The 27810-nt window shown below is 45.1% G+C and overlaps 3 protein-coding genes across 16 annotated transcripts; 1 reads left to right on the plus strand and 2 right to left on the minus strand.

Annotated features, from left to right (window-relative positions):
• Positions 1-331: 331 nt before the first annotated feature.
• On the plus strand, positions 332-11168 carry LOC118288725. Of its 9 annotated transcripts, none has more exons than XR_007029877.1 (6): positions 8041-8055; positions 8535-8629; positions 9323-9434; positions 10129-10245; positions 10430-10710; positions 10833-11168. XR_007029877.1 is itself a non-coding variant. In XM_047328093.1 (5 exons), the coding sequence occupies exons 2-5, from the start codon at positions 990-992 to the stop codon at positions 11120-11122; spliced, it is 855 nt and encodes a 284-aa protein (XP_047184049.1). In that variant the 5' UTR covers positions 332-475; positions 909-989; the 3' UTR covers positions 11123-11168. The 9 variants fall into 9 exon arrangements, 6 of the variants coding, with proteins under 6 accessions (XP_047184049.1, XP_047184050.1, XP_047184047.1 ...); XR_007029876.1 differs by lacking the exon at positions 8041-8055 and adding an exon at positions 8269-8286; XM_047328093.1 differs by lacking the exons at positions 8041-8055; positions 8535-8629; positions 9323-9434 and adding exons at positions 332-475; positions 909-1001; positions 1624-1656 and having other exon boundaries at positions 10430-11168.
• Positions 11169-11324: 156 nt separating this feature from the next.
• Positions 11325-19495, minus strand: LOC118288724 (NACHT, LRR and PYD domains-containing protein 12). 6 transcript variants are annotated; one of them, XM_035615153.2, is made up of 10 exons: positions 19344-19495; positions 18132-18536; positions 18002-18040; positions 14651-16520; positions 14375-14578; positions 13866-14039; positions 13026-13199; positions 12744-12917; positions 12542-12588; positions 11325-12432 (listed from the first exon to the last, which is right to left on the minus strand). In XM_035615153.2, the coding sequence occupies exons 2-10, from the start codon at positions 18442-18444 to the stop codon at positions 11867-11869; spliced, it is 3561 nt and encodes a 1186-aa protein (XP_035471046.2). In that variant the 5' UTR covers positions 18445-18536; positions 19344-19495; the 3' UTR covers positions 11325-11866. The 6 variants fall into 6 exon arrangements, with proteins under 6 accessions (XP_035471046.2, XP_035471048.2, XP_035471043.2 ...); XM_035615155.2 differs by having other exon boundaries at positions 14375-14548; positions 18002-18043; XM_035615150.2 differs by having other exon boundaries at positions 18002-18043.
• A 3018-nt stretch (positions 19496-22513) lies between these two features.
• LOC118288726 lies at positions 22514-27537 on the minus strand. The gene is made up of 4 exons (XM_047328170.1): positions 27408-27537; positions 26485-26660; positions 24708-25578; positions 22514-24062 (listed from the first exon to the last, which is right to left on the minus strand). The coding sequence occupies exons 1-4, from the start codon at positions 27535-27537 to the stop codon at positions 23152-23154; spliced, it is 2088 nt and encodes a 695-aa protein (XP_047184126.1). The 3' UTR covers positions 22514-23151.
• Positions 27538-27810: the final 273 nt, after the last annotated feature.

A 27810-nucleotide genomic window follows, 5' to 3' on the forward strand; every position in this document is an offset into this window, starting at 1 on the left:
GGGACACTTTCTCCACAGAAGTCTTAATATTAGAGGAAATTCATAAGAAAAACTACTGTAAGTTCCACAGACAGTGTTTCATAGTCTCAGTCAGTTTGGACTACTGCACCATAGACCAGGCGACGGGAAGTTTATCCTTCACTCCCTTTTACTAATTTGCAGAAATATATATGTTTAGCTGTATTACCAATAATAATTTTTTTTAAAAATCCATAAATCCCTCATTATGAAATGTTTCTGATGATGTTTTTTTTAATCTTTTTCTTTTTTCTTCTTTTTTTTTACCTGCGAGTTGTCCAAGGTCCAGGTGTCCCCGTCTTCCTCTTGGCCGGAGAGCGGGGTCCCCAGCGCGCCGATCACCTGCACGAACACGACCAGCAGCAGCACGCCCACGAACTTCAGAGCCTCCATCGTCGCCCCCAAGGGTGGCCCGGGGGGAAAACAGACAAACGCGTTACCGGCCGAGCAGGTCAAGGTAGAGCTCCCCGAGACGACGCGCTTTGTCGGTACACTGCACTTTGTGCGTTGCTCCCGAGCGAAGGTCCCCGTCTTGTCTTTTTAAAACCAGCCCCCTGCTCGCCCCTCCCCGCCTCCCCCAGCCCCTGCTATCAAAGTGATTACGTTCTGTGCTAGAGATTTTCTTTTTCTTTCTTTTTTTATTTTTTTTTATCTTTGTGTGACTCAGGTGTGATGTGCGTAGACAGTGAGTAAACCAAAGCCAACGAGATTTCCACTAACTATGATGGATGGACGTGCTGATTTGATTCTATTCACACTGTAGCCTAATCTGTGAAAAGAGTGCGTGTGTGTGTGCGTGTGTGTGTGTGTGTGGGGGACGACGACGACATTATTTTACAGTCACAAACAGTCACCAAATGAAACTGTCACTGTCATATTTTCGATTGCAGGTCCAAGCAGATCGCAGTCACGTGTGTTGTGTCCCCTTCTCCATGGTGCCGTGTGATTTTCAGCTCAGGTTGTCTTCCTGAATGACTCTGCGGGTGGGTACGAAAGGCACAGTGGCATGATAAATTCATGCTTTATGTTATGTTCACCGCAGCAGCAGCAGCAGCAGCAGCAGCAGCAGCAGCAGCAGCAGCAGCAGCAGCAGCAGCAGCAGCCTTGGACACGAATTCAATTCTCTGTATCGCTCTCTGCCGCTTCAGTCAATAGTTCACACCTGTTCCTTCGCGCGACAAGACAAACAGAGAAAACGTGAAATGGGAACATCTTTGTTGGGAAATGAAGCTTTGTTAAAATTTAGGAAGCTTCTACAGAACATTCAATTCGTCCTGTTGCACAGGGATTCGGTGCTAAAGAGGGATAAGAGAAATGGGACAGATGCAGATATAATGGGTTTACAGCACAGTTCACAGAGGTGGATCAAACAATGCACACACACGCACATACACACACCTTGACTAATGTCTCAATACACAACCAGAGAAGCTCTGCATGCGTACGCCGGGCAGATAATGAGAGTCTTCAAGCAGCCAATCAGGTCGACATTTCCCCCTGGTCGTCTCCTCCATTTTTTAGCGAACTGACAAACTGCTGTTTACCATTTAAGTCATCACGTACCTCAATGTCTGACCCGTTTTGTACTTTGTATTGTGTTGTAGGATGACAGAGATGAAAACCGCGAACCCCAAACACGTGAGCATTCACCTCATCAAACATTGGTTTACATATATTGTAAAAGAAAAACAATTGTCAAATTGTCAATGTTCATTATCGGGAAAATATATGCGAATGAACAATTACACCCTTTTGTCTGAGAGGAGCAAATATATGTCCGGCAAGCGTGTCAATCATCCATACCTGCCTATTCCAGTTCCGCGTGAGGTTGACCTTCATCAGCACCTTTATGCTACTGCAGCCGTTGCGAATCTACCGCCGCTGATCAGACATTTTACGCATCTCCGTCTTCGTTCTAATGACAGCGACTGATGTCCCTCACTCGCTCGTTTTTTTTTAATAGTAGCCCATCTGAGGAATGACCAGCTGCAATCAGTCTCCTTGGACAATCAGGAGCTATTGAGAAGAAAAGGAACATCGTATGTAGAACTTTGTGCTCTTATGGAAATGGAATGAAGACATAACGGAAGTAAAGCAGTAAGCGATCCTGGAGAAAGCTTGTCTCTCTCTTTGTTGGTGTTGGTGTTGTTGTTGTTGTTGTGATGCTACTGCTCTGGGCCGGCTGCGGACCCGCGACCTCGGGCATGGGAGACCAACACACGCATCACTAGGCCAAAACCGCAGAGTTGCGGTGCCGCCCGTGGCCACGGGTGATGTTTACAAACCTCGCTCGCAGTGTTGTGTGGTGCGGTCCGCACCATTTAGTTTTTTTCTTTTAGATTGATACCGACTGGTAGCGGACCCTGAGGTCGCCTTAACCTGTCTTCATCTCTCTGGGGCTGGTTTTTAGGCAAAGAGGCGCTTTGGGCTCATGATTGATTCTGCGACAACATTTTGGACTAATTCTAATTTGGACCGGGTGATGGAACTGGAAAAAGAGTCAGTAGATCAATAAAGCTATTATAAGTCCTCCTGTGTGGTTCACAAAGGCCTTGTGGTAAAAGGCCAATCACGTGATTGCACTAGAGGTCAAAGGAGTCAAAGGACATTCAAAATCATTCCGATTTGTTCTCCTTCTGCAGGAGTAAGTCAGGAGATCAGCAAAAAGTCATTAGAATGCATCCTCTGGGTACCACGAATGTCTGTAGAAAGTTTCCTGCAAGTCCATCCAATAGTTTCAACTTGCACCATAGGGGTGTGGTGACCTGCCTTGCTGCTAGCCAGATTGTTGATGATAGTAAAAAGCCCCATTCAGCAATTTTTCTGCTCTTTCATTCAGCAGAAAAACACTAGGTTGTGAAGTCTGTCCCTCGAACATCAGGTACTCCTTAGAAAGGTATCGGTCCAGTACAGTTTGATACGTATAGGCATCATTTAAGATCATCAAACTGTTGTTGCTCCTGAAAGTATTATTGCTAATGCAGCTTCATCTTAAAGTAACCGTAACACAGACGGCTGCCTGTATGGTCAACATGAAGGAGTTACAAATATATATATATTTTTGTATCTTTCCTTATGTCCTGAACACCAGAGACCACCCCCCTCGAAAATGTTGCTGGACTGCGGCGTGGTTGACAGAACCAAATCACCAAGTCATTACCCCGGTTATGTTTAACCATTCTACCATGATGATTAAGTGACTCACATAATTGCTGAAATGAACGGATCATACTGGAAAATGATGTCAAGGAAGGCGGTCGGAACATGTTTTTGACGCCCTTTGTTTGGCCACGCCAACGGCAATAGACATTCGCACAAAAGTGTCTGTACAAATAATACGGAATGATTCCGATTGGGGATAAATGAAGCTTCAGTCTCTCATAAAATGTGGAACCACGGAATCTGGAAATATATAGAACGCGATTCGTATGTCACGACCTCAGAGGAGACAGAGGTTGTGACTCGGGGGACAGGGGACCGGGACGCCGCATTCCCACGGTGGCCATTCCTGGGCCGGTGGCATTGAGAAGGCTGCAAAAGACCCCCATGTTGGGGAAATAAAAACAGTAATAGTAGCATTTAAAGAACCGTCATTTCCTTAATAATAAGCCAAATAATTACAGTTTATCCTGAGGGGAGCGTGAATGCAACCGGGCAAAATGTGCCGTCGTCCCTATTTACCGGGACGCCACCGTTCTACGGACCCTGTGCATTGGATGTAGTCACTGAAGGGGTCCTCGCTCTCGGTTCGAGCGCTGGCTCGGTGTCTGTCTGCTCCGAGCTCTGAGAGAGATTTTACGTTCAAGTTCAGTGGATTTAATGCGACACGTTCATACAGGCATGCAGATGTTGTAATTATCACTTCTGATTTGATTTTTAGGGACCCAACACAGACTTTGAAGATTTTGTTTTACAATATAAAAAAAAGTACAATTACATCCTTTTGTCTCTCTTTGCCTTTTGCTTTCTTTTTTCTTCTCACTGTGACTCCTGCGAGCAGTCTGCGGACACTGTTGTAGTTTTTATCCGAGCTTGAACCCAGCAAACCGCCGAGGGAGCAGTTTTGGGCAAACAAAATAAGTGATATCACTCTGGCTGCCACCTCTTTCTCCCAGGGCGGCAAGCAAAGACACACACACCTGGTGGGAAGTGCAAACACATTGAAAAAAACATTTCTCTAATCCATTTAAAGCTAATTGCTTCTAAGTCTTTCTCCAGTGTCCTCCTTAATACTCCACCGCTCGGCAGGAGCAAGAGGGCCAATAAAGCCTGAGTGTTGATCGCCATAATAGTGATGATAATATTAGATCATGATAATGACATGCAGGGTCAGAAGAAGGGAGGGGACGGAGCAACCGAAACACGGGAAGCTAGAAATTCATCTCAAGCATCTTTTTTGTCGGAGTTCAAGCACTGGTCAAGCTTTCTTCTCTCCCAGCACATACATATAGTATACAGCATATATAAATATAAATGCTTCATATGTAACAGTTACTTACATGATGACTTGTGTCCCTTCTGGATCACGTTCATACTCTTCTTCTTCTTCTTCTACTTCGGATTGAATCGTTTACGTCCGTTCATGACGCGTCACATTAAAAATCGCTGCCGCAATGCATTCTGGGGCGACTATATGTCCTTACTCTCACATAGGAAAGTCCAGTGTACCCTATGTTAAAGGAGATCGGAAATGAGGCATTGAAACACATGTCCTATGCATTTAGAGAATCCGAACGGCTCTCATCACGGCTGCTGATGAAATACTTCTGGGTTACGTCAAGATTTGGGAAACTTCCGCAGCAACTTTGACAATTCGACCTCACCCCTTGGCCGGTTCAGTGTGCCTTAACTGACTGCGTACTCGTGTGTTGATATTTTTGAATTCTAAGATACTAGCACGAGTGCAAGATTAGAACGTTTTGCGTTGCAAAAGTTGAAAAAATGTAACCGGGCTCAATTCCCAGCACCAGAACTCCTCAGATCACTCGACGGCTCACGGCCTCGCTCTTAACATTTGAACTGACAAGTGTTTCTGTCTGTTTGTAGGCGGGTATGCAGTAACACACCAAACCCCGGGGTGGGTGTATAGTAAATGCCGGCCTGTACTCGCCACTACGCCTCAGTGTAGTCCGTGAAGTCGATGTGACTAAATGGGCAAATCCAGGACAACAGTCGAGCAGACGTGATTAAGGAAAAAACAAAAACCGGACCACAGTGGCCACAGAAATCTGGCATTGTTCCTACAGATTCATTACAAAGGGGGGCCTGTTGCAAAAACTAAACACAGGAACAGAAGCAAAAACTGTTATTGCCCCCGCAAGACAACGTGCAACTTTATGTATGCATATACACGTGCATCAATGTGTGTCGGACGATGTGTGTGCGCGTACTCTTCGCAAACATGTATCAGCCCGGAAGCTTTGTGTTAATTTGCTCCATATGTTACAGGTCTTGGCTACAGACGCCTCCTGTTGAGCAGCACCACTCCAGGTTGTAAACACTGGCCGTAAACGTGACTGCATGTTTTCCACCACTTCATAATTAGATCCCTCAATCATTTGCTGCACAGATCTTTGCTTGCGCTGTGGGCTTAGGAGATAGAGACATGAACGCAGTGCGTGCGAATGTGTGTGTGAGGGCATTTTCGTGCGTGCGTGCGTGCGTGCGTGCGTGTGTGCGTGCGTGCGTGCGTGCGTGCGTGTGTGTGTGTGTGTGTGTGTGAGCGAGTGTGTGTGTGAGCGAGAGAGAGAGAGAGAAAGAGAGAGAGTGAGAGTGAGTCTTAGCATGTGCTTCTGTGCAATGGGTCACATGTGTAAGCTTGCATGCAATGCAATGCATGTGCATGTGCATGTATGCGCGGAATCCAAATCCAATGGGTTGTTGGACAGAAACCGGTATTAATCCGATTGAGACACTGGCGCAATAATTGTAGCTGTGATGTATTAACGGGCACACTGAATTTGTGTCAGGAGAGATACATGCAGATAATTTCTCCATCCATTCACTTCCATGAAACGAGTGTGTGGTTCGTGTTTGCCGACTGCACTCGTTACTGTTCACAGTGTTGCTTCCGCAGAAAGAGTGTCGGGAACCTTAATGAACAAGTGATTAGGCACATTTTTCCCCCCTGACTTCATGAAGCTTCCATTTTTACAATCTTCCCAATAGACAACCTCATGAACATCGAGAGTTAAAGGAACCGTTTGACGTTTTACGAAGCGGCCTGGCCCCAATCTTCTCGTCTCATTAGTTCTGTGAGAGACCCACACACACGAAACGCTCCAGTTCATGTCCTGCAGTGTATCCGGATCAACCCCATGCTAACTGATGGCATTTGCATTAGCCCGACGACTGTTAGGTGAACACGTGCTCCTCTACATGCTGTCACTATAATTAACATTATGAATGAATTTGAAAATCCGGCGTGGCGCCGTTTGATTGATTGTGTTTACCTGGTCATATTCGCAAAGGCCCTGCGTGAATTTATCTGAGAACCATGAGGTATGTGGAGGTGGACAGGTCGGCTGTGTCTGGAACATTTGAGATGCGCACAGCTGTATCAACAGTGAGGAAAGGGAGACGGGGGAAGACCGGTGAGTGAGCGACGAAGAGACGGTGGGGAGGGGGGGGGGGGGGGGGGGGGTATGGAGTAAACATGTTGTGCACACGGTATGTTTTACACACACACACTGCAGAGAAAAGTATCTGGCAATGTTGCTAATTGCTCCTCTATGTTCACAGCCAAGTCGCCGGCTTTGTTCTCCTGCAGTCTTGATGTTCAACGGGTAGAATATTACGATAATTCAGAGCTTTTTAACTAAAATATGTTGCATGCTGTGGCAAGTGGAGTTTGCAGGCCCGGACCATACAAACTGCATACAGAGATGGATGCCACGTCCCGTGCTGGCACGGGTGCTGCCGCCTTGTGCTGATGATGCAATTCGGAGCAAGAGTCTGCACAGTACTGATCATGGAGTGGAGCTGTGGTGTCGAGGTCCCGCCCAAACACATGCTCGACCAATCACAAGTCAGTCTCAGCTCTCAATTAGGATGTTTCACTTTGAGTTAAATAATAAATTAAAACCAAACTTACTGGAAAAAGTAACACTTTGTGTGGTTAGATCTACGTAAAATTATAGCAAATTTATTTAAAATGTAATTTTTGACTTTTTAGTTTGGTAGTTCCTTGTCCCATCCTTTAACTTTTATGACCCTTATTGCAGTTTTACCACCATGTGACATCAGATGTAAATGATTCATATGTAACAGTAACTGACATGATGACGTGCGTCCCTTCTGGGTCATATTAATACTCTTCTTCTTCTTCTACTTTGGATTGAATCGTTTACGTTCGTTCATGGCGCGTCACATTATATATCCCGGCCGCACTGAATTGTTTTCCTGATTTAGATTTTTTTAGTTTCGATTCCAGCTTTCTTTTACCTGCCTGATCTGCAGAGACTGTGAGCCTGTTTTTTAAAATTAAATTCCTGTTGCATGTGGGTCCTTTCCCTGCACTCCCCCCCGACCACATGGAGCTGTGGAGTCGACTGATAATTCTCCACGGGTTTATCACCATAATATACACGTACTACTTTGATCCCTATGTTACTCCTCAAAATAATAACTGTGGGTGCCGCTTCAAATTTTTTCTAATATAATTAGCGGGATGAAATAACGTTACCTGGACGTGGAAAAGGAATGGGAGGCAAACTCTGTATGTAGCTCACACGACATTCTCAGTAAGTCGGCACAGCTGTGACTGAAGTTGTTGTGTGTGTGTGTGTGTGTGTGTGTGTGTGTGTGTGTGTGTGTGTGTGTGTGTGTGTGTGTGTGTGTGTGTGTGTGTGTCTGTCTTTGATTTATAATTACTAATGAAAACTTTATACAAAGGAGAAAAACATTTTTTCTTATGTTTCTAAGGATTTTAAGAGGATGAAAATGCTGTTTGCTTCCATTAGAAACAACATAGGGGCCCTTTACAGATTTTAAGGGCACTTTACAGATTTGTTGGGGCCACGCCGCCATCTAGTGGTGGTGAGCATGTGTGACATCCTTTTGTATGCACCTCTGTGGAATGCTGTATCGAATGCTGGAAGACAAACACACACAGTACACCATTTCGAATGAATTATGACAAATTAGTCTGTCACCGTGCACAGATTTAAATGCTTGATGAAGATATCGCATATGTGCCACGTGCGCAAAAGGCGCAAACTGCGACCCTGGTGCTCTTTGGCAAACCTGAGATATCGTTTGAGAAAACAGGTTGGAATGTTTGAGGGTTTTTAAAAAATGTTTATTCCCGTCTAAAAATGTTTTTTCATTTTCATCTGTCCACCTTCATCACGTGTGATGTGGACTCGAGCTCAGGTCTTTGATGAAGCTTTGATCTCAAAGGGAAGATGTGACCATGAAAGCATATGTCATTCCGTCATTCCCTTCTATGGTTGCCCTGTTTGTCGCAATCGTTCATATTTGACTACTATTTGAGGAAAATATATTTTTCTTTAAAGATATCACTCTCACTGAGGACGCCTGGGCCCAGACAACAAGTAAAACCTCAGTCACACCGACGACTGCGACTCACCAAACTTCCATCATGGAAAATGTGAGATTTGGACACTTTGAAGTGTTTTCTGTGTATTCCACCGTGTAGAGACTTTCAGGACTCTGAAGCTCTGAAGCATTGCCACCAGGCTCAGTTAAGAACTCAGAAAATATGTTGAAGTGAACCTGGATTCATAGATGAATTAATAAAATCATTCATCTCACCCTTTACAGTATCATAAAACATTCAGTATCACAGTTTTGTTTTTATTATCATTTAGCTTACAGTTAGGATAAAGTAATATTGTGAGTTTGAGTGTGGCCACTAAAAACAACTTAAAGTTTATAAGATATGAGATAAGGCAAGTTTATTTGTATGGCACATTTCGATAACAAGGCAATTCAAAGTGCTTTACATAAAACATTAAAAGCATTAGAGAAACAGATGAAATCACATTAAAATACAATCATCAAAAAGATAAATTAAAAACATGTTAAAGTAGAATAAGACAGGTGATGAAAGTTACAGTGCAGTACAAGAAATGCATAGATAGTCTATTTACTGGAAGGCAGCGGCAAACAGAAAAGTCTTCAGTCTTGATTTAAAAGAGCTGAGAGTTGCAGATGTCCTGCAGATGTCCTGTCTGGATGGTTCGTAGCAAAGCAGGAGATCAGAAATGTATTTTTGGCCCTAAACCGTTCAGAGCTTTGTAAACCAACGGTAGTATTTTGAAGTCAATTCTCTGACCAACAGGAAGCCAGGAGACCTGTGAGGACACTGTTACAGTAGTCGCGTCGGCTGAAGATGAGTGCATTTCCAAATCCTGCTGAGACATAAGTCCTTTAATCCTTAAAATATTCTTCAGGTGATAGTAGGCTGACTTTGTTATATCGTTTTAATGTGGCTGTTGAAGTTCAGGTGTGAGTCCATGAGATGAGAAGCCTTTATTGTCATTTATATTACAATGAATACGACGAACTAATGCCCCTCCTGGCGGTGCTTAAAGAAACGGTAGCCTATTGCACACACTCGCACGTAACATAAAAAGTACACACACTTTTACACAGTCAACCACATTCTGCGTCGTATTTCCAGCATTCATCAGAAAACGAGGGCAGGTAGGTCGTGATAAGTAACACATTAATTGCACAGATCTTAATGATAATAACAATATAATATTGCAAAGATTAGTAACAATGAACGTAAGCACACTAATAGAATGTAATGAAATGTGACATACGGGGAGCAGAGTGATTGTGTGTGTGTGTGTGTGTGTGTGTGTGGATTTATAGTGCGGACGGCTTTGGGGAAGAAACTGTTCATTAGTGTGGTGGTTGGTGTCCCGACGGACGTGTAGGGGTCGAACAGATGGTGGCCAGTCTTGTTTTTTTGCTTTGGAGAGGTAGCGGGTGTTTGCAATGTCCTAGAGTGAGGGGAGGGGGCGGCCGGCGGTTCCCTGTGTTAAACTAGATGTTGAAGACGCATCTGCAATTTTGACATTCAAATGTAGAACTTGTCGAACTGTAGGGCCTCGTCCTAACGGGTGTGTGTCGTTGCAGTGTTATGTGCCCATCCACCTCAAAGAGCACTCGAAGAGGAGAGTCTCTGCGGGCCGGGCAGACGCTGCAGGGGAGCACCGACCCTTCGGCAACCGGCCATGCTGCACAAACAACCAGGTCGGACGTTTGGATCAAAAAATCCAAAAAACAAAGAATTTCACTGATGTTTCTATTTAGAAAGAAATCAAACTCTTTGTAAAAACTTGTCCTTCTGTTGTGAAATTGCGAAGCTTCCTTGTTGACATGTTTTTCCTGAGGCCGGCCCACTTCTCATGCGTCGCCCACTGTCCCCATGGTGCAGAGTGTCACCCGGAGCCCCCAGCACTCGGCCTTCCTGCACCAGAGGAGGAGGCGCCGTCCGTCCACGCCCACCGCTCCGTCCGCGGTGAAGGCCTTTGTTTTCCAGAGGTCTCGGTCTCCAGTCCCAGCGGCTGACCTGCCAGTGGCCTCGCGTCGGCCCCCCAGCGCTGAAGACCAGCTGACCTGCACTGCTGTCAACCCCGATGAGCCTTTACTGGTTCACAAGCACTCGGTGGAAGAGTACCAGCAGATCTACCATGAAGCGGTGGACGATGTCCTGAGGTGCGTTCGCGTCAAATATCATCCGCCTTTTCAATCAGATCTCCATCACACTTGTCAAATTGTTCGGATCTCAGTTTATAGCCATTGCATCTACTTATTTTTTGGTGTCCTCTGCTCTTCAGGAATGGCCGGGTGCCTCCATACAGTTTACACCTCGGGCGTCAAATCAAAGAGAAGCTGTGGGAGAGACTGGCCCGCCCAGCGTTTGCAGCCACAACGGACGATGGCGGCCACGTGCATGTGGGCGTCTCATACGGGGCTGGAGCCTCCCCTCCCCATTATGACATTGACACTTCCCTGGAACCAGAACCTAAACCAGTGGCCCCCGAACACGAGAGCTGAGAGCCGAAGCCTAAAATCAGACAGCCGCGGCTCATCGGGGGGGAGGCAGCGGCTCCTCAGAAATTTGTGAGGGGGAAAAAAAAAAAAGCGATGATAATAAAACACCATTTAGTTTACGATTCTGTGTATTAATTGAATAAATATAGTGCACTTCCGTTGGTGTGGTCTAAGCCACCAAGTGGAGGCTGAAATGGCTTTGCCTCCCTTGGCGAAACCGAGGCTAGCTGAGTCTGATGTTTCAACCAATCACAGAGCTACACGCTCTGCTCTACCTGACACACCTGTCTCTTCAGACACTCTTCTATCTGTTCTGTTTGTGTTCATTAATGTAATGAGAACAATTTGGGGAATTCCTGCCACAACAAACACAAACAACGTCGAAGTTTGGAGCAGTTATTTTCTTTCTATAAGCCAATGCGCCTTCTCACACAGTCTTTTACTCCGTGTAAGTGGCTGCTGCTCTGATATTCCTTATCCTCTGCACATATTCATCATCAATCCTTTTGGATTCACTCGGCTGCAGGGGCAACATCTGGACAGACAACAGAAGGGGGATTCAGTTGAGCGGTGGCCGCCCGCCCCCTCGCAGTGAGGGAGTGGCAAGCCGCTTGGCTGTAGCAGAGCGGAGTGGGCGGCCTGTTCTCTGACGTTTGACCATGTTCTGGATGGAGGACGGGCCTGAGCCATTGGCAGCGCGGTAGGCGCGTACCAGTGCACGGTGTAGCGTGGGGGAATTCTGGTAGGCGCTCTGGACGAGCTGCAGACGTACGATGGCACGTTCCCGACAGATAACACCCAATAACACCCTGTTTCTTCAAACAGGCGACAACTCCTCCTCCTCCGCCTCCTCCTCCATCTGGCACAGAGTCGCTGAGCAATTCAACCCAATCCAGAACCCGGGGTAGACAGGCTCGTCGAACGTGGAGTAGAAGGTGTAGAGGTGAGTCACAGTATCAGAGGAGAGTCTGTAGAAGGACAGGGTGCCCGCGGGCCAGTCCAGATACGCCGCCACTCTGGTGGTGTCGAGGGGGTGGAACCATATGCTTGTTATACTTTTATTGTGCCAAGAATAGTACGCATCATCCGTGCACTCGAGGCACCAGGACTTTTCATTCCCTCCGAGTAGGCAGTGGACAGCCTTTCCACTCCTGCTGATTCCGCTGTAGGCCGCACCGATCCAAACCCGTCCTTTCCACTCCACCTCCCAGTAGTGGCGACCGGTGAGACCCTCTCTGCACAGCAACTGAAACACGTCGCAAAATCTCTCGGGGCCATCTGGATACGGCTGCTCGTCGTCGCCCTTGGTCACGCTCCTGTTCCCGTCGGACAGCACGAGGTCCCTGTGCGCGGTGTTCAGGTCCAGTGTGAGTTCACCGGCATCTGGCGGAAAAAGAACGGGTCACAGCACGGGCAGCAAGTGTTTTGTATGGCACGGTTTCTTTTTCGTTGGAATCAACATGTCACATTCAAGAACTAAGTAGACACTCACACTTCCTCAGACCAGATTTCAACCAGCACACTCCGCTGGGGTCGACCCTTAAACAAAAGAAAAGAAGATCAGGATTGAAGCAATTTATTACTTTAACTTTGAAAGATTTCCCATGAACCCAATTTTGTATCCCTTAACCCAACGCCATGACAGGGACATTGTGTGCGACCTGTCAGCTTTCCCAGCGGCTTGCTCTCCATACTTCAGAGTGTCCAGCCTCCACCGTGGGTCGTCCAGTCCGGCGGACAGGGGCGCCGCTCCCGAGACCCCCGGATGATTGTAGCTCAGGTCCAGCTCCCTCAGATGGGAGGGGTTGGAGCTCAGAGCTGAGGCCAGAGAAGCACAGCCTTCCTCTGTGACCAGACAGCCTGACAGCCTACACACACGCGCACACACACACACACACACACACACACAAACAGGGATGTGAATTATTATTATTATTTTTTTTCTCACTACCTCAAACTAATTGAGGGATTCTCACCTGAGTGTTTCCAGTCGGCATCGTGGATTCGCCAGTCCGGCAGCGAGCAGTTTAACTCCTGAATCCAGCAGGTCATTGTTACTCAGGTCCAGCTGCCTCAGGCAAGATGACCGTGAGCTGAGGACCGAGGCCAGAGCTTCACAGCTCACCGAGGACAGCTTGCACAAGTTCAGCCTTTACAGAACATGGAAACAGATGAAAATGTTTCCTCCCGCATCTAAACGTTGCTGTTGCCCTCCGCATTTGACCGTGCGTTGCATTTTCTGGTAGATGTATTATTAATAATGATAGCACAGCATGCGAGTACATACATACATTTGAGCATTTTTATACTTTGCTGGGGCGCTGCGACTCGTTGAGTGCAACCACCAGAGGCGGTGATTGGTTCCTGAGGTTACGATTTGGAAGTTTAATTTTACTCAGATGACAGAAGAAAATTGAAGGTAACCCTGAACAGAAATTTAAGTCATCAAGTAAGTTTGAATATAAATTCTCTGAGTATTATCACAACAGGTCTTTATACTATATACTCCATTCATGACACACTGACTCCTCTGTTGCTCTATGAGTCACTGGGTTGGAGCGTTCTCTTCTACACGAAAGGGGGATAAGTGAATGAACCACCTTATCTACAATACCAACCCTGTTGGTGTTGGCTGTTTGCTGTTCTCTAAATGCAACATTAAAATGTGCAGCACGGGCTCTGCAAAATAACTAAACTACATTTGTTCTACAATGTAGTGTAGACCTTGGCTAAGGGGGGTTGAGTTCAAGTCAAGTAGAGCAGAGTAGGTGTTGAACTTGATTTTTTTTTTCTTCTTCACAGCACTGGATTCTCACCGGAGCGATTCCAACGTGCAGTGCGGACTCTCAAGTCCGGCAGCGAGAAGCTTCACTCCGGAATCCTGCAAGTTGTTGTCACCCAGGTCCAGCTCTCGCAGATTGGAGGACCCAGACCCGAGGACTGAGGCCAGAGAGTCACAGTTCCCCTCCGAGAGGTTGCAGGCACTTAACCTGAAGGAAGGTAAAAAACAAACAAACATATACATACATGTTAATCTTTCATTGTATTTCATTTCATCTTAGGTTTTTTTTCAGGTTGTTTTTTTTATATAGCGCATTTTACAAATTCGCATTTAGACTTTAGCTGGGTAGAAGATTAAAGCATATTCTTGGTGTTTTCATGGGATTTGTTGACAATATAGAATTACACAACAACGATGGCTGAATCTTGCTGCCATACGCATGCTCTGTTCATAGTTTGAATGTAAAACTGCCACATCCGAAAAAGAGAAGAAGAAAAAAAACGCAGCTAACAGACGTGACAGCAGAGGGGGAAATGAAGTGACCTGAGCGATTCCACTCTGCAGCATGGATTCTCCAGGGCGGCGGAGAGCGCCGTCACTCCAACATCGTCGGGGTTGTTGCTGCTCAGGTCCAGCTCTCTCACCTTCGACTGTTCCGAGGTCAGGACCGAGACCAGGGCTTTGAAGCTGGTGTCTGACAGGTTACAGCCACTCAGCCTGAATGAGACAAACAGAGGAGGACACCACCTTTGGGGAAAAAAAACTTGACCAATAAAATATTTAAAAACAATTGTTAATAATTTTTCTATGTCCACCTACAGGTATGTTGTGGAGTCTTGAAACACCGGCAGCAGCCTCAGGAGACCGCCATGCGAGGCAGAGTATTTCTTGAGGTCAAACACGTCATGCTTTTTTTCTGATGACAGAAGGATGAAGACCAGCCCTGACCACTGGGCAGGAGTGAGATATCTTTGAAAGATACATCCCGAACTGATGTAGTCTTGAATATCCTCCACTAGCGAGTGGTCATTCAGCTCATTCAGACAGTGGAACAGGTTGATGCTTCTCTCTGGAGACAGATCCTGCTCAATCTTCTCTTTAATGTACTGGATTGTCTCCTGATTACTGCTTGGGCTCATTGGTTTCCGTCCAAGCAGGTCTGCCAGGAGGTCTTTGTTGGTCTGCAATGACAGGCCCAACAGGAAACGGAGGAACAAGTCCAGGTGACCCTCGGGACTCGCCAAGGCCTTGTCGATGGCACTCCTGTGGACCTCGGTTGCAGATGTTTTGCAGAAAAACCCCCCCAGATTTCTGGAGACCGCCTGTGATTCCGCCATCACGTTTTTGCTGCCGTTGACGAGCGAGAGCTGCACATAAAAAGCAGCCAGAAACTCCTGAATGCTCAGATGGACAAAACTGAACATTCTGCCCTTTTCCTTGTCCTTCTTCCTCCAGCGCTCCCTCTTAAAGATCTGCGTGAACACCCCAGAGTACATGGAGGCTTCGCTGAGATCAATGCCGCTATGTTTTAGGTCCTCCTCGTAGAAGATTATGTTTCCTTTCTCCAGCTGGTGGAAAGCCAGCTTTGCAAGTGACTCAATGTAGCGAATGCACTTTTTTGTGCCGTATTTCTCTTTTGTCTGCTTCATCTGAAAAGCAAGGAATTCCGTGTACATCTCAGTCAGGGTCTTTGGCAGCTCTACTCCCTCGCTGGTTTGCAACACGTCCTGCAGCACTGTAGCTGTGATCCAGCAGAAGACCGGAATGTAGCACATGATGTAAAGGCTCCGTGACGCCCTGATGTGGGAGATGATTCTATCAGCATGCCCGTGATGGCTGAATTTCTTGGTGAAATACTCCTCCTTCTGTGGGTCGGTGAAGCCTCTCACCTCTGATACCATGTCAACTAACTCTAGGGAGATCTGATTGGCTGCTGCAGGTCGTGTGGTTATCCAGAGGCGCGAAGACGGAAGCAGAGTCCCTTTAATGAGGTTCATCAGAAGTCCTTCCACCCCTGTCGAATTTGTCACATCAAGAACCTTTGTTTCCTTGGCAGTGAAGTCGAGTTGAAGACGGTTCTCATCTAGTCCGTCCAACACAAAGAGAAGTTTAAATTTGCTCTTGTCGTAGTTGGTGTTTCCAGATGTCTGTAAAGTTGTGAAAATGTAATTAAGAGCGTCCTCTGTGATGTCTTTGGTTTCCCTGATACATTTGTGAATGAGTTTGGCAAGACAAAACCTTTTTCCCTTCAGTAGATTGAGCTGGCGGAAGGTGAAGGGGAATATGAGATGCACATCCTGATTGTTTCTTCCTTCAGCCCAATCGAGGATGAACTTTTGCACAAGAAAGGTTTTCCCGATCCCTGCAATCCCATTGGTCAGCACTGTCCTTATGGGCCTGTATTTTCCGGACGGGTGTTTGAAGATGTCACTGGGTTTGACTGATATCTCTATTTTAGCTGGCTGCCTTGCTGCCATCTCAATCTGCCTGACCTCATGTTGCCTGTTAATTTGCATGTTGCCTCCATCTGTGATGTAGAGCTCTGTATAGATATCATCCAGCAGTTTTTTATCCTCCATATCAGACAGTCCTTCGTGTACACATATAAACCGGTTCTGAAGATTAGACTGGAGCATCTTTTGGTACGATGTGATTGGTTGTGGAGGCTTTGGTACTGGCACCATCAAATCTGTGTAGTACAAGGTAAAATTTATACAATAATAACAATACCAACACCAATAATAATAATATATATATATTATAACAAAGTGTGTCCCGACCCAATCCAATGGACACAACTGTAAAACCACAAGTGTTTTTCTTAGTTTCAACAAATCCAACAGACATCCAAGAGAATTCCCCTTTTAGTTGATCGCATCCTTACTGTCGCCAGTGTTATTCTACAAACTGAACGATCAAATCAATAATTTAAGACAATAAACTTCATGTTTTTGAACCATATGCTTCAGTATTTGGATCAAGAAGGGTCGAAAGTATCGTGGGACCAAATGACGAAGGGTCGAATGAAGCGAGGGATGAAATGACGTGAGAAGTGAGTCAAAGAGTGAGGAAACGGAACAAGGGATTTTTAGTACTTTCTGTGCGGAAATGAGGTGTATTTGAGGCGTGGTCCCTGTTCCCGAACTTAGTTATTAAACTTCATTCAGACAGTCTCTTCTTGAAGGCCCCCATGGTGCTGCACTTGGTAAAAACACGAGTAATGAATGTACTTGTGTGAAGAGTAATTGAAGAAAGAGCTTGAGAAGTTCAAACTTTTCCAAATTTCATATCTTTCCACAAAAAAACCTGATCGCAACGTCAAGTGGCAGCGCCTGACCTTTCGCTGGAAAGTTACAACGTGAGACTACGGCCATGCTAGTGGCTCTTGAGCTTGTGCCTGGGAACAGCACAACAGTCCTCTGACCTAATTGCTAACATGCTTACAATGACACGGTTAACATGCTGATGCCAAGCATCTCATTCATCACTGGACTTGTACAACCAAGTCCCGTAGCCCCTGGTTCAACGCCCTTTTGGATGATGCCAAGCCTGCCAAGTCATCCTGGGGACATGAACATCTGTTCCAAACGTCATGACAAACCCTTCAGTGGACTACACAAATGTTAACCTGCCAGTAGGGGGAACACTAAAGGATGTCTTGAGGACACACCGAGGACCGTGAATATGTCAACAACATTTTGTTCCAAACCATCTGGAAGGTGTGAAAATGTATGAAATATTGGGGTTCATCCTCTGGGGATCATGGAGGCACGAAAGGTCATGGCAATCAGGTAAATAGTTGTTGAGTTATTTCAAATTTACTGTCCAACAGACAGACAAGCACTTTTCATTCATGTGGCCATGCCATTAGTATGGCTAGAACAATTGTGGTGAGCAGCCCCCGTAATTCCACCATCAAATTAGGGGTTTCAGATGCCGCCTGATCATCTGACAAACACTTATTGACACTTGGGACATTAAAAACAACTCACGTTTGCGGGGTATCATTCAAAATTCTGACAGTGACAGTTTTTGTCTCAGACACAGCCTAAAAGCCCCCCGAACCAAGTCATTCTGAGGTACTTGCCAAATGTGAATGAAGCAACAAAAATGTAAGAGCTGGCCTCAGCGTTAACCGAGTGAAACAAACAGAAACATCCATAATCGTACCTCTTCTGTTTTCTGAACTAATCCCCACATCACCAACATCTACTGCGAGAGACACAGAAAGGAAGAGAGGGACATTTCAGGAGCTTGAACATCAATAAGTGAACAGATATTACACATTATCTGGTTTTACCTTCCCACGCAGCTTTTGATGTTGCGGTGATGTTTGGTAATTGCTGCACAAGATCATTTCTGTTGATCTTGATTAAAACCCCTCTGGTCACCTCCAGAGCGCCACGGAGGTTGTAGATCTGCACCATCTGATCAACGGTGTCTTGCCTGTCGGCCTTCTCCAGCCTGGTGGTGGGGATGGCTCGATAGGCCTCGCCATGTGGGACGATCGTGTGCATGATGTCCGCCTGCTGGAGGTGCCATTTCAACTGCTTGAACTCCTCAGCCCTCAAATCCTCCAGCGTTAGCCACAGCGTCTCCTTGAGCGAGGTCATCGTGACTGGAAGAGTGGCATTGGAAAGGCACAGTCTAGAAGGTGACTGACTGACCTATTTGGCTGCTCTGCAATTTGTATACTTCATAGTCCCTGGGAAACACACATAATTGGCAATTTCCACATTTCCTCAGTAACATCAGAGCAGAAGAGTGTTCCTTTTGTTCCTTTTTTGACTGCACAGGGCTGCTAGTAACTGGAGTTACCTCATATTAACCACAACCAGTCGTATTAGAACTACATTGCGTTAAGTGCATAGCTCTTCCTGATAGATAGATAGATAGATAGATAGATAGATAGATAGATAACCCTAACCCAAATTCTGGTGAAGTTGGGACTGCGCAGTTGTGCTGTTTTATTTAAAAACCTTAACAGGGATTCATTCATGAATGGTTAAAGTCCAATACTGGAAGGTTGAGCAGTAGCCAGCAGCACCAGTCACTTTAAAAAGCCTGGAATAAAACCATATATCATAATAAATCTTTCTTGTTTGCTTCCTCCAGTAAAAGGTCAGGATTTGTCAGCAACAGAAAGCTTTACAGTAGAGATTCAGTCGCATCTCAAGTTAAGAGTCAATCTTCCTATTTATGTTGCGAACATTCTTTCCATTATAAATATCCGTACGTGTACTGTAGCTGAAGTGATAGAACAAAACAATATCCTTTGTTACTTTCAGTGTCCTGCTGCTGAAAGTCCATGTTTTCCTCCCATTTTATCTTTCTCCCTCACTTCTGCTCTCTTTCAAAGAGGTGGACAACAAAACAGGTGTAGACCTGAGACATCATTAGTCCTTTGACAAACCATTCATTTTCGAAGAATTTATTGGGAATACAGGTTTTCAAAAATATTTCTCATCATACAGGATCTACAGTTAAGCAAATGTAAAAAACAATCACGTACCCTCTTGACAGAGCTTTTGCCTCGAGAACTCTCGTTTGTGATTTGTATCTCAGAGTGAAAATATGTGTTCTCTTCCCCAAAACAAAACACTATTTCACAAGAGTGGAGGTTTGTCAAAAAGGAACTTAACTGTGCACTGCACCACAAAATTTCTCTACCAGTTCCTTAAAATGGGTATAATGTCATGTTACTGCCCAGGGCTGGACTGGGACAAAAAATCCGCCCTGGCATTTTTGGCCCAGGAGGCCCACACACACCGTGATAGGTCAGACTTCATTAGCATTTATTGGCCAGGCGTCCAATTCTCCCTGAATTCATTGTGTTTAGTTTGCTATTTCCTGTTTTACTTTGTAGTTTCCTTCCTCGTGTTGCTTCACTTCCTGTTCTCCTCTCTCTTGTGTTCGGTGTCTTTACGTCTCTTGTGTCTCCTGCCCCTGTGATTTTTTTTGTCTTTTTCTCCTAGTGGACACCCTTGGATGCATTTTGCTTTTGTTTTACTTCAGACACAGTAAGTCTGTTTTGTATTTTTATTTAATTAAATATGACATCTGTGTCCTGCATTTGGGCCGTGCCTCTTTGCCACAGTCCTTACAGGCAGGCTGGAAAGGTCTCTTTCTGCTGACTCTGTAGCTGGACATATGAAACTGGCCAATAAGACCTAAAAAAGGTCCAATAGCCTTTTAATAGCTTATCAAAAAAAGCGGAATATGTTTTCACGATAGAAAACATAAAGTATATGGTAGTGCCATAGCTCAGGCGGTTTAAAAAAGCCATTTGCTTTTAGTTTGACCACAACATCTTCTGCCAATTTCCACTGTCTGAAGTAGAATTTCCCAGCTTGGGTTCAATAAAGTACCTAACTGTCATATGTAGAAATTGAATAGTAACATATATATATATATATAGGCATACTATACATCTGATAATGTGCATGTCAGCCACTGACTGAACCATGTTCTTTCCTTTAAAACACGCCTTCTATTTTAAGAACAGACACTGCACCCTGCTCTGCAGCTGAGCAATGCAGCTTGTTGGTGCATCTGTGGGGGAACCAGTTTTTTTCTTCACCACAGTTCAGCCACAGGAACGTAGGATAGAGAAAAGGTGAGGTGACAAGATACTTGCAAGCTTGACCTTTTTTTTTCAACATTCCTTCCATCAGGAGACCGGGATTTAAGTCTCAAGTTTTTGTTGCAGCTGATTTACGTTTTGCCTACATATTAATTTTGGTTTGTATGTCCCACTCAAATACATATATTGAGTGTCTTACTGAATTACAGGTTTGCATGTTTCATGCAGCTTAAGCTGCTGTGGCGCTCCAATCCCACTCTCTTTCTACATACAGTACACACACTGTAGTATTCTGCTGGCCGTCCGCTGTGTAGTATATGTACAAGTGCAGCCTTTAACAGAAGACATGAGGCAAAGCATTTTCTACAGCCGCCAACATTTTATAGCAAGAAAAGTCTACAGCCTAATAAATAAGCATAACCAAAAACTGAACCAAATCTTATATGAAATGTGCTCGCGTGTCGAATACATGCAAAAACTTTGAACAGATGTGACTGATCTTCTCGACACATTATTTTTGCGTTTTACAATGTGTACATTTATAAGAGTCATACAATAATTATATTATGGACCAAATTTTCATTAAATCAAAATATGAGAGACTAAAAGCATAATTGCTAAAGAAAAAGGGGAGATGAAGATTTGTGATATTACATAGCCTGCAAACTACAAAAAGAAATATATAGAAATATATATATATATATTTCTATATATTTTTTTGAATTCCAGTCCCTAGACATAGTTAAAAAAAAATAGAAACGAAAAAAGACCGGATCTCATGGCGCAAATGGCCTGGATTAATAGCAACATCAAATCGAATTGTCTCTCAGCCCGAGGCCAAAGTGTCCACCACACTTCAGGAAAGTGTTTCCTGCTGACGGACAGGGGGACCGACATGGGTGAAAACATGACCTCCGCTGCAGAGGTCAACCTCAACTGTGGCTTAAATACAGGCATTAATATCAGTATCTGACACGTCGGTACCTGCAATGTAATATGTATTATATCAAAACACATCAGCCCATATGAAACTACATGAATCAAAGTAACAGCCCTTTGCCGTGTGTGTGTGTGTGTGCATATTTAGAGCCGCTCTTACTGTCATTAAACTTTACTTACATACCCCAAAAAAATATAAATATACATATTGTTGCTAGGTAGCCCATTTAAAAATAAACACATCCTAAAACGTACTTTTCCCAAATTCAAAAAGCATTAAGTTATTAAGGTTTCCATTGATCTAAAATAACTTTGCAACGTGTGATACTGTCTCTTGATACAAATTACAGTGATTTTTTAGCCCGTGCAATTCTGGGTTTTTTATTTTTTCATAATCCTGCAATATTTACACACTATACACAAGAGTGTTAGTATAACCAATGTGAACTCTGCGTTGTGCTCAAAAAGGAATCCACACTTGCTTTTCAGTCTGGTCTGGTTTATTTCACGGGCACGCTCCTCATGCACTGGCCCAGCTCTATTTACCGTACCGTACGGTAGCAATGTATAATAGCACAAACTTGACATTAAATGGAACAAAAATGTAAACAAAAAGTCAATATGTACCTGGTGAACAAAGGAATTATCCTGGTCAAGCCACGTAGGACACAGCGTACACACCCAGTCATTCTAATTACAGATGGATAAAAGCAAATTAGCAACCAAGCAAATTAGCAGCTAAACATTTCCAGTACATTGCACGAGATAAGCTTTTCAGACAGTCTACATAGCCGTCGCTGCATTCTACGGGAGCATTTAAACATCAACATATCAACATTGTATGTAAATTAAATATCATTAAAAGAAACAATCAAAATGTGCTCGTGACTGGGTGCGATCCAACCTACAGCGGGCACGCTCGTCGGGCACAGCTCAGTCATGTACAAGGGCGTATATCTACAGAGGAGACGCCCACTGACCAATCAAAATACAGAATGTCAATTAAACCTTTTGGTATTGGTTGATTAAACCATGGCAAGAGGGATCAGTAAATAACTCTACTGTTACATTAGTGATCGCTGTAATAATTCTTACTGGCGGCGAAACGATCATAATCAGAATAAACACAAGAATGATATCAGTGACATCGTGGGGGAAAATCCATACTTGTCCCTTAGGCTGGCAAAGCTACGAGACTTTTTATTGGCAAGCAGGAAAAAGCTCTGGGGTATCAAATAACTTAACACGTGACAAATGTTCCGTTTATTGGCACCAGTAAACGAGATTGTCAGACTGCACAACACCAGGACTCAATCTCCGGTGCGGCTAAATGTAATCCAGCCCTTATTAATATCGTTTGTTATATATGTGGGTTCGCCGTGTCATAGCGGCCGCTATGCTTAAAGGCACAAACCATGACCCAGGTATAAATAACAGGGTAGCCCTGCCACCAAAACAACAACCACCACAACAACAACAACAACAACAAGCTCATCTCATTTGGACGCATTAGACTGAATAACAGTAATAATTGTCATATTTTGTGTTGCTCTCTACAGCAGCAATGTTGCTGACATCGGCAGAAAAGCATCAATGAATCGATGTTGCCCCTTGAAATGGCCCCTTTATGATTTGTACACAAAAGTCTTTCAATGAAACGTTTGCAGTCTGGGATTTACATCTTTCATGCTCTTTGCAGTGCAAAGATACTAATCACTAATATCTATTTTCAACCTGCTTTTTTTTGTTGTTGTTTGCATGCTGTGTGTGCCTACGTCTCTGTGTCGCGCATCTGTCCTCACAAAGTGGTCGTGGAGTGTCGCGCGGCGAGCGGCGCGCGCAGCCGGTGAGACTCTGCGCGGCAGCGTGTGCGCACGAGGCTGTGTACGGCGCGGCGGTATCGGGCCGACATCAGGTTGTACAGTAAAGGGTTGACAGCTGCACTGAGGTAGAAGAGAACCGAGGACACCAGGTTGAAATACTGGGACAGATAGTATAAAAAATACAAGCGTGTGTCACTGTGTGTGCCGTTGTGTACGTCGGCGGGCGTCACCACGTGCGTGTCCGCGCCTGCCGTCGGGCCCGCGTTTCGTGAGCTCGTGCAAACGGATGACCTGTTTAGGTTCTCACGTGAAGTAGTGTTTGTGCTGTTGCACGTTTGATTCTTTGTGTCTCTGCCGTCTGCAAATTGGCTCGGTTGTGTGTCAACACGTCCTGGTCCGCTGCGTGCCCCAGTCTGTGTAGTTGAACGTGAATCCGTTTCAACGCACGGATCCGAGCCGCGTGCGCCCTCGCCAGTGTCGGCGTGCTGCCCTCTGGAGTGCGGTGTGACACGAGAATGCGAGGGTCTGGGTGTGCTCGAATTTACCTGTGCGCCTGTGCGCGTTTCGGTTTCTCTGTCCCTGTGTCTGCTGATGTCGACTTTGGTCTTTGTACAGGCGTCACTGAGTGTTTCATCTCTCTCCGCGTGAGCACGTGCAGTCGCTGTTCCGGTGAAGCGCGCCTCCGAGTCGGAGTGTCTCATGGGCTTTGTGGCAGGGCGCGTGTTGCCGGCGCTGTCGGGGGACGGGTTTGTGTCCATGTGCGGGTTCGCGTCCACGTGAGGCGACGTCTCCTCTCTTTCAGCACTGGTGCCCAGGGAAAGAGAGAATATGGTCCGGCCGACGTGGAAGGGCAGCCAGCACAGGACGAAGGCCAAGACAATCACTCCTGCGGGAGGCGAGGAGAGACACCGGGGGCACGGCAGGGAGATCAGCACAGGAAGTGGACATTAGAATCATCAATACCTGAAAGTAATAAAATATATCTCGCACTATTAAACACAGATGTTCGAACCCTGTCCTGGATTTGGCTGCACAACCTACAATCTTAGAGTCTTGGTTCGTAAAGACTCAAAGGGGCAGTAAGCGACTCTAAAGCAATACACGTTTTGTAAAAATCTGTGAATATTTCCACATCGTCCTTTAGCTGTCGCTTTTGTGTATGTCCCGACAAAAAAATTCGGGTTTTCGGCTCAGCCCGGGCTCTGTAAATCGTCAAAACATAAAAAATGGTGCGGACCGCACCACGCAAGACTGCGAGTGCAGTTTGTTTGTCACATACCGAAGGTCGCAGGATTGCGATTTGAAAAAATCTAAACAACAACAAAGAGAGAAACAAGCTTTCCCCAAAACATATCTTACTACCCCTTTAAGTAACGTGTAAAGCAACTATGTAACTGTATAAACAAAAGGTCACTTTAGCATGAGCTAACTGCTAACAGAAGATAATATACTCAAGCAACTAGTTCCTGTATGTTCTTGTCACAGTAAAGAGCCAACGTGAGGGTGTGTGATCGTCCAGTGTGTTTCTCACCCAGCATTTTGACAGTGTGCCGGTGACTCTGGTCTCTACGGCTGCTTCGCGGGCGGAGCCACAGGGTCCGTCCAATCAGGCTGTAGACCAGTCCCAGGATGCAGAGTGGTACCAGGAAGTACAAGTTGGACAGAACCATCATGGCCGACAACAGGCCAGAGGAGACGGCGTAGTGCGTGCAGCGGCACTCGCTCTTGTCAGTCTCGCTCCCTGTATCAACGCCCACTTCCCTTCCTCCTCCTCCCCCCTCATCTTCTCTCATTTTATTTAGCTGCATTCCGTCAACTTCCATCTTTCCTTCTTTTTCACCTCCTCCCTCGTCTGCCTGCTTGTCATCTTTCATTTCTCCTCTGTCTCCTTGTTTCTTGTCATCGGTTACTCCTGTTCCCAGTTTTCTGTCCCCATCCTCTCTTAACAAGTTCAACTCCCCAACTCTTTCCCTCCATCCCTTTGTCCCTTTTTGTTCCCACTTTCCTCCCTCCAATCCTCCATCCATCGATGTCAGGTGTCCACTTCCTGTTTCCCCTGCATCTATCATAAATGCACCCTGTTCTCCTTCCCTGCCCGTCCAGCCTGCACCCTCCCCCCATCCGCCGAGCCCCTGTTCCTCTCCGCCAACCTCCTCCACTCCAACCATGACCAGCACTGGTGCTGCGCTGATGGCTGCGCCCAGCCAGAGGCAGCCAATGAGAGACCTGGTTCTGCGGCGTGTCACCACGGTCTTGGCTGTGATCGGCCAGCAGACCGCCAGGTACCTCTCCAGGGAGAGGCAGGTGATGTGGAGGATGGTGCAGAAGGTGCAGCACTCTGAGAGGAACATGGTCACTTTACAGACAAGGTCTCCCAAGGGCCAGGGTCTGGGCCTCCAGAGCTGAGAGTGACAGATGACAATGTCTTTACTGTCGCCTGGATCTAATCCTCTGACAATTAGCTGCTCCGAAGCATGTCACTCATATAGCATTTGTTACCATGGTGTTTTAAACAGGGTCAGCTTTGTGATAGCAGAGTGAAACTTGAGTTAAACTCACTAATCTCGCTTCCTGGAACAGGCCTTCCAGCAAGCAGAGACATACAATTGGCTACTTCCTGAGTGATTTGATAAATCTAGTTATTTCTCAGGTCAGTGTTCAGCTAGACTGAAGTGATATACGACGTTCAATATGTTATGGAAGACATTATTATGGCCCCTCCACGCCTCCCCTTGGTAATAGAATCTCACTATGTCACCACTCGCCACTTAAGATCTTTGGGGTAGAGCATGAGTGTCCTAGTCCTAGACACTGTTTGTTTTTTTCAGTGAATTTATAGGCCATGCTTGCAGAAAACGTCTGGTCCTCATCATAGAAACAACCATGCCAATCAGACATTTAGTAAGTGTGAAGAATCAATAATGGGTGCATCGGTAAATTGCACACATTATAAAGACAATTAGATCCATACACAGCTTATTGACTGAAAACAATGTTGACTTGATTAATGTGTCACCATTTTACTATTTGGTTATGTCACAATGACAACTAAAGAATGAAAAATTACATACAGTACTTATATTGTTATTTATCCACATTTACTGTAAATGTCCTTTGACCTCATTTGATTTACCATTGAAATTCATTCAAATGAGTGGCCTGCAATTTCTGACGTGAGTGTACCTTGAGCCAAAACATCAGTGTCTGGACAGATATATATATATATATATATGTATATATATATATGAGTGTGTGTGTGTGTGTGTGTGTGTGTGTGTGTGTGTGTGTGTGTGTGTGTTTGTGTGTACCTTATACAGATCCAGAGGCAGCAGCAGGAGAATCAACAGATCACTGACAGCCATGCTGCTCAGGTAGAGGTAGGTCGAGCTTCTCATGTGCGGACGAAGCCAGACCACCAGGATTGTGAGTATGTTTCCAAGAAGGCCAAAGAGCATCAGTGGAATGTAGATCGCAGTAACACAAACTAGAAAAAATAAAACATTGATGTTTTCTGTAGAACCGCTTTGCATTTTATTCTGAAAATGCCGACATGGAAAAGCAAGAATGAAAAAAATTTGTAGTTTACGAAAAATATATTATTTCACTAAGACTGGCACCATTAGTTTTGTGAGATCTAATAGGATTAGTTTCTTGCCAAGAGGTAGATTAGAGTACATGTGAAAAAAACAAAAACATATTTTAGAACTGCCAAATTTCCTATTGTACTGCTTTTGTTCTTTTGTTCAAAATTTACAAATGTATTTGTTCAAAATTTTGGGAAATTGGTTTGTTTGCTTTCTTATCTATAAACACATGGAATATGAAGTTACGACAAGCCGCCATTAGCCTAGCATGTCCACTGGAGACAGGTGCATATTCTGAAAGTGTGAACAAACAAAATGATTATTGTTAATTAGTAATCAGTGATCTTTAGAGGCACTGGTAGGCAGTTTTTGCTAGAAGTTTCCACCTGTTTAAAGAGTTTGTGCTAAGCTAAGCTAACCAGCTGCTGGCGTCAGCTATGTAGTTACTGTACCGATATTTTTCCTATTTCCACATTGTTGAATTATTTTGCCCAGATCAAATGTAAGATGAATGAGATTTTTAATTCATACTATCCTCTCCTTCAGTTGAAGTTGTTTTTTTTTATATCAAATGATATTAAAACTTACACACATTAAATCTTAAATTCTAAAACATCATTACCATTGTTGTTGTTTTTTTTACCCACCTAACTCAATCAATCCGAACATAGGTTCCTCCCACTGGCTTTCTTGGTTGGAGCACTCCTCCGGGGAGCCTGACGCGAGGACACAGTTTCTATCTCCACAGCCCATGTCTCCCAACTCCACGAGATCCATGATGGCACAGGGTGGGGGGTGGGTACAAAACAAGCGAGTGGTACGGAGAAAACGGCGGGGGAGACGCGCGTGTCCCCCAGGTTACAGGGCGACACAGGTGACGCACACCGATGGATTTCCAATGACACTCGATCACGGCCAACACTGGAGGGGATGGTCAGGGTGCGAATGTGCTGTCCAGTCAGGACAAAAGAGAAAAACAAAAAATTACATAGAAACGTATGTCATATATTAGAAAACTCACATGCAATTGCACACGCATAAAGGATGTTT

Source organism: Scophthalmus maximus, chromosome 17 (assembly GCF_022379125.1).
Source record: "Scophthalmus maximus strain ysfricsl-2021 chromosome 17, ASM2237912v1, whole genome shotgun sequence".
Classification (NCBI taxonomy): Eukaryota; Metazoa; Chordata; class Actinopteri; order Pleuronectiformes; family Scophthalmidae; genus Scophthalmus; species Scophthalmus maximus.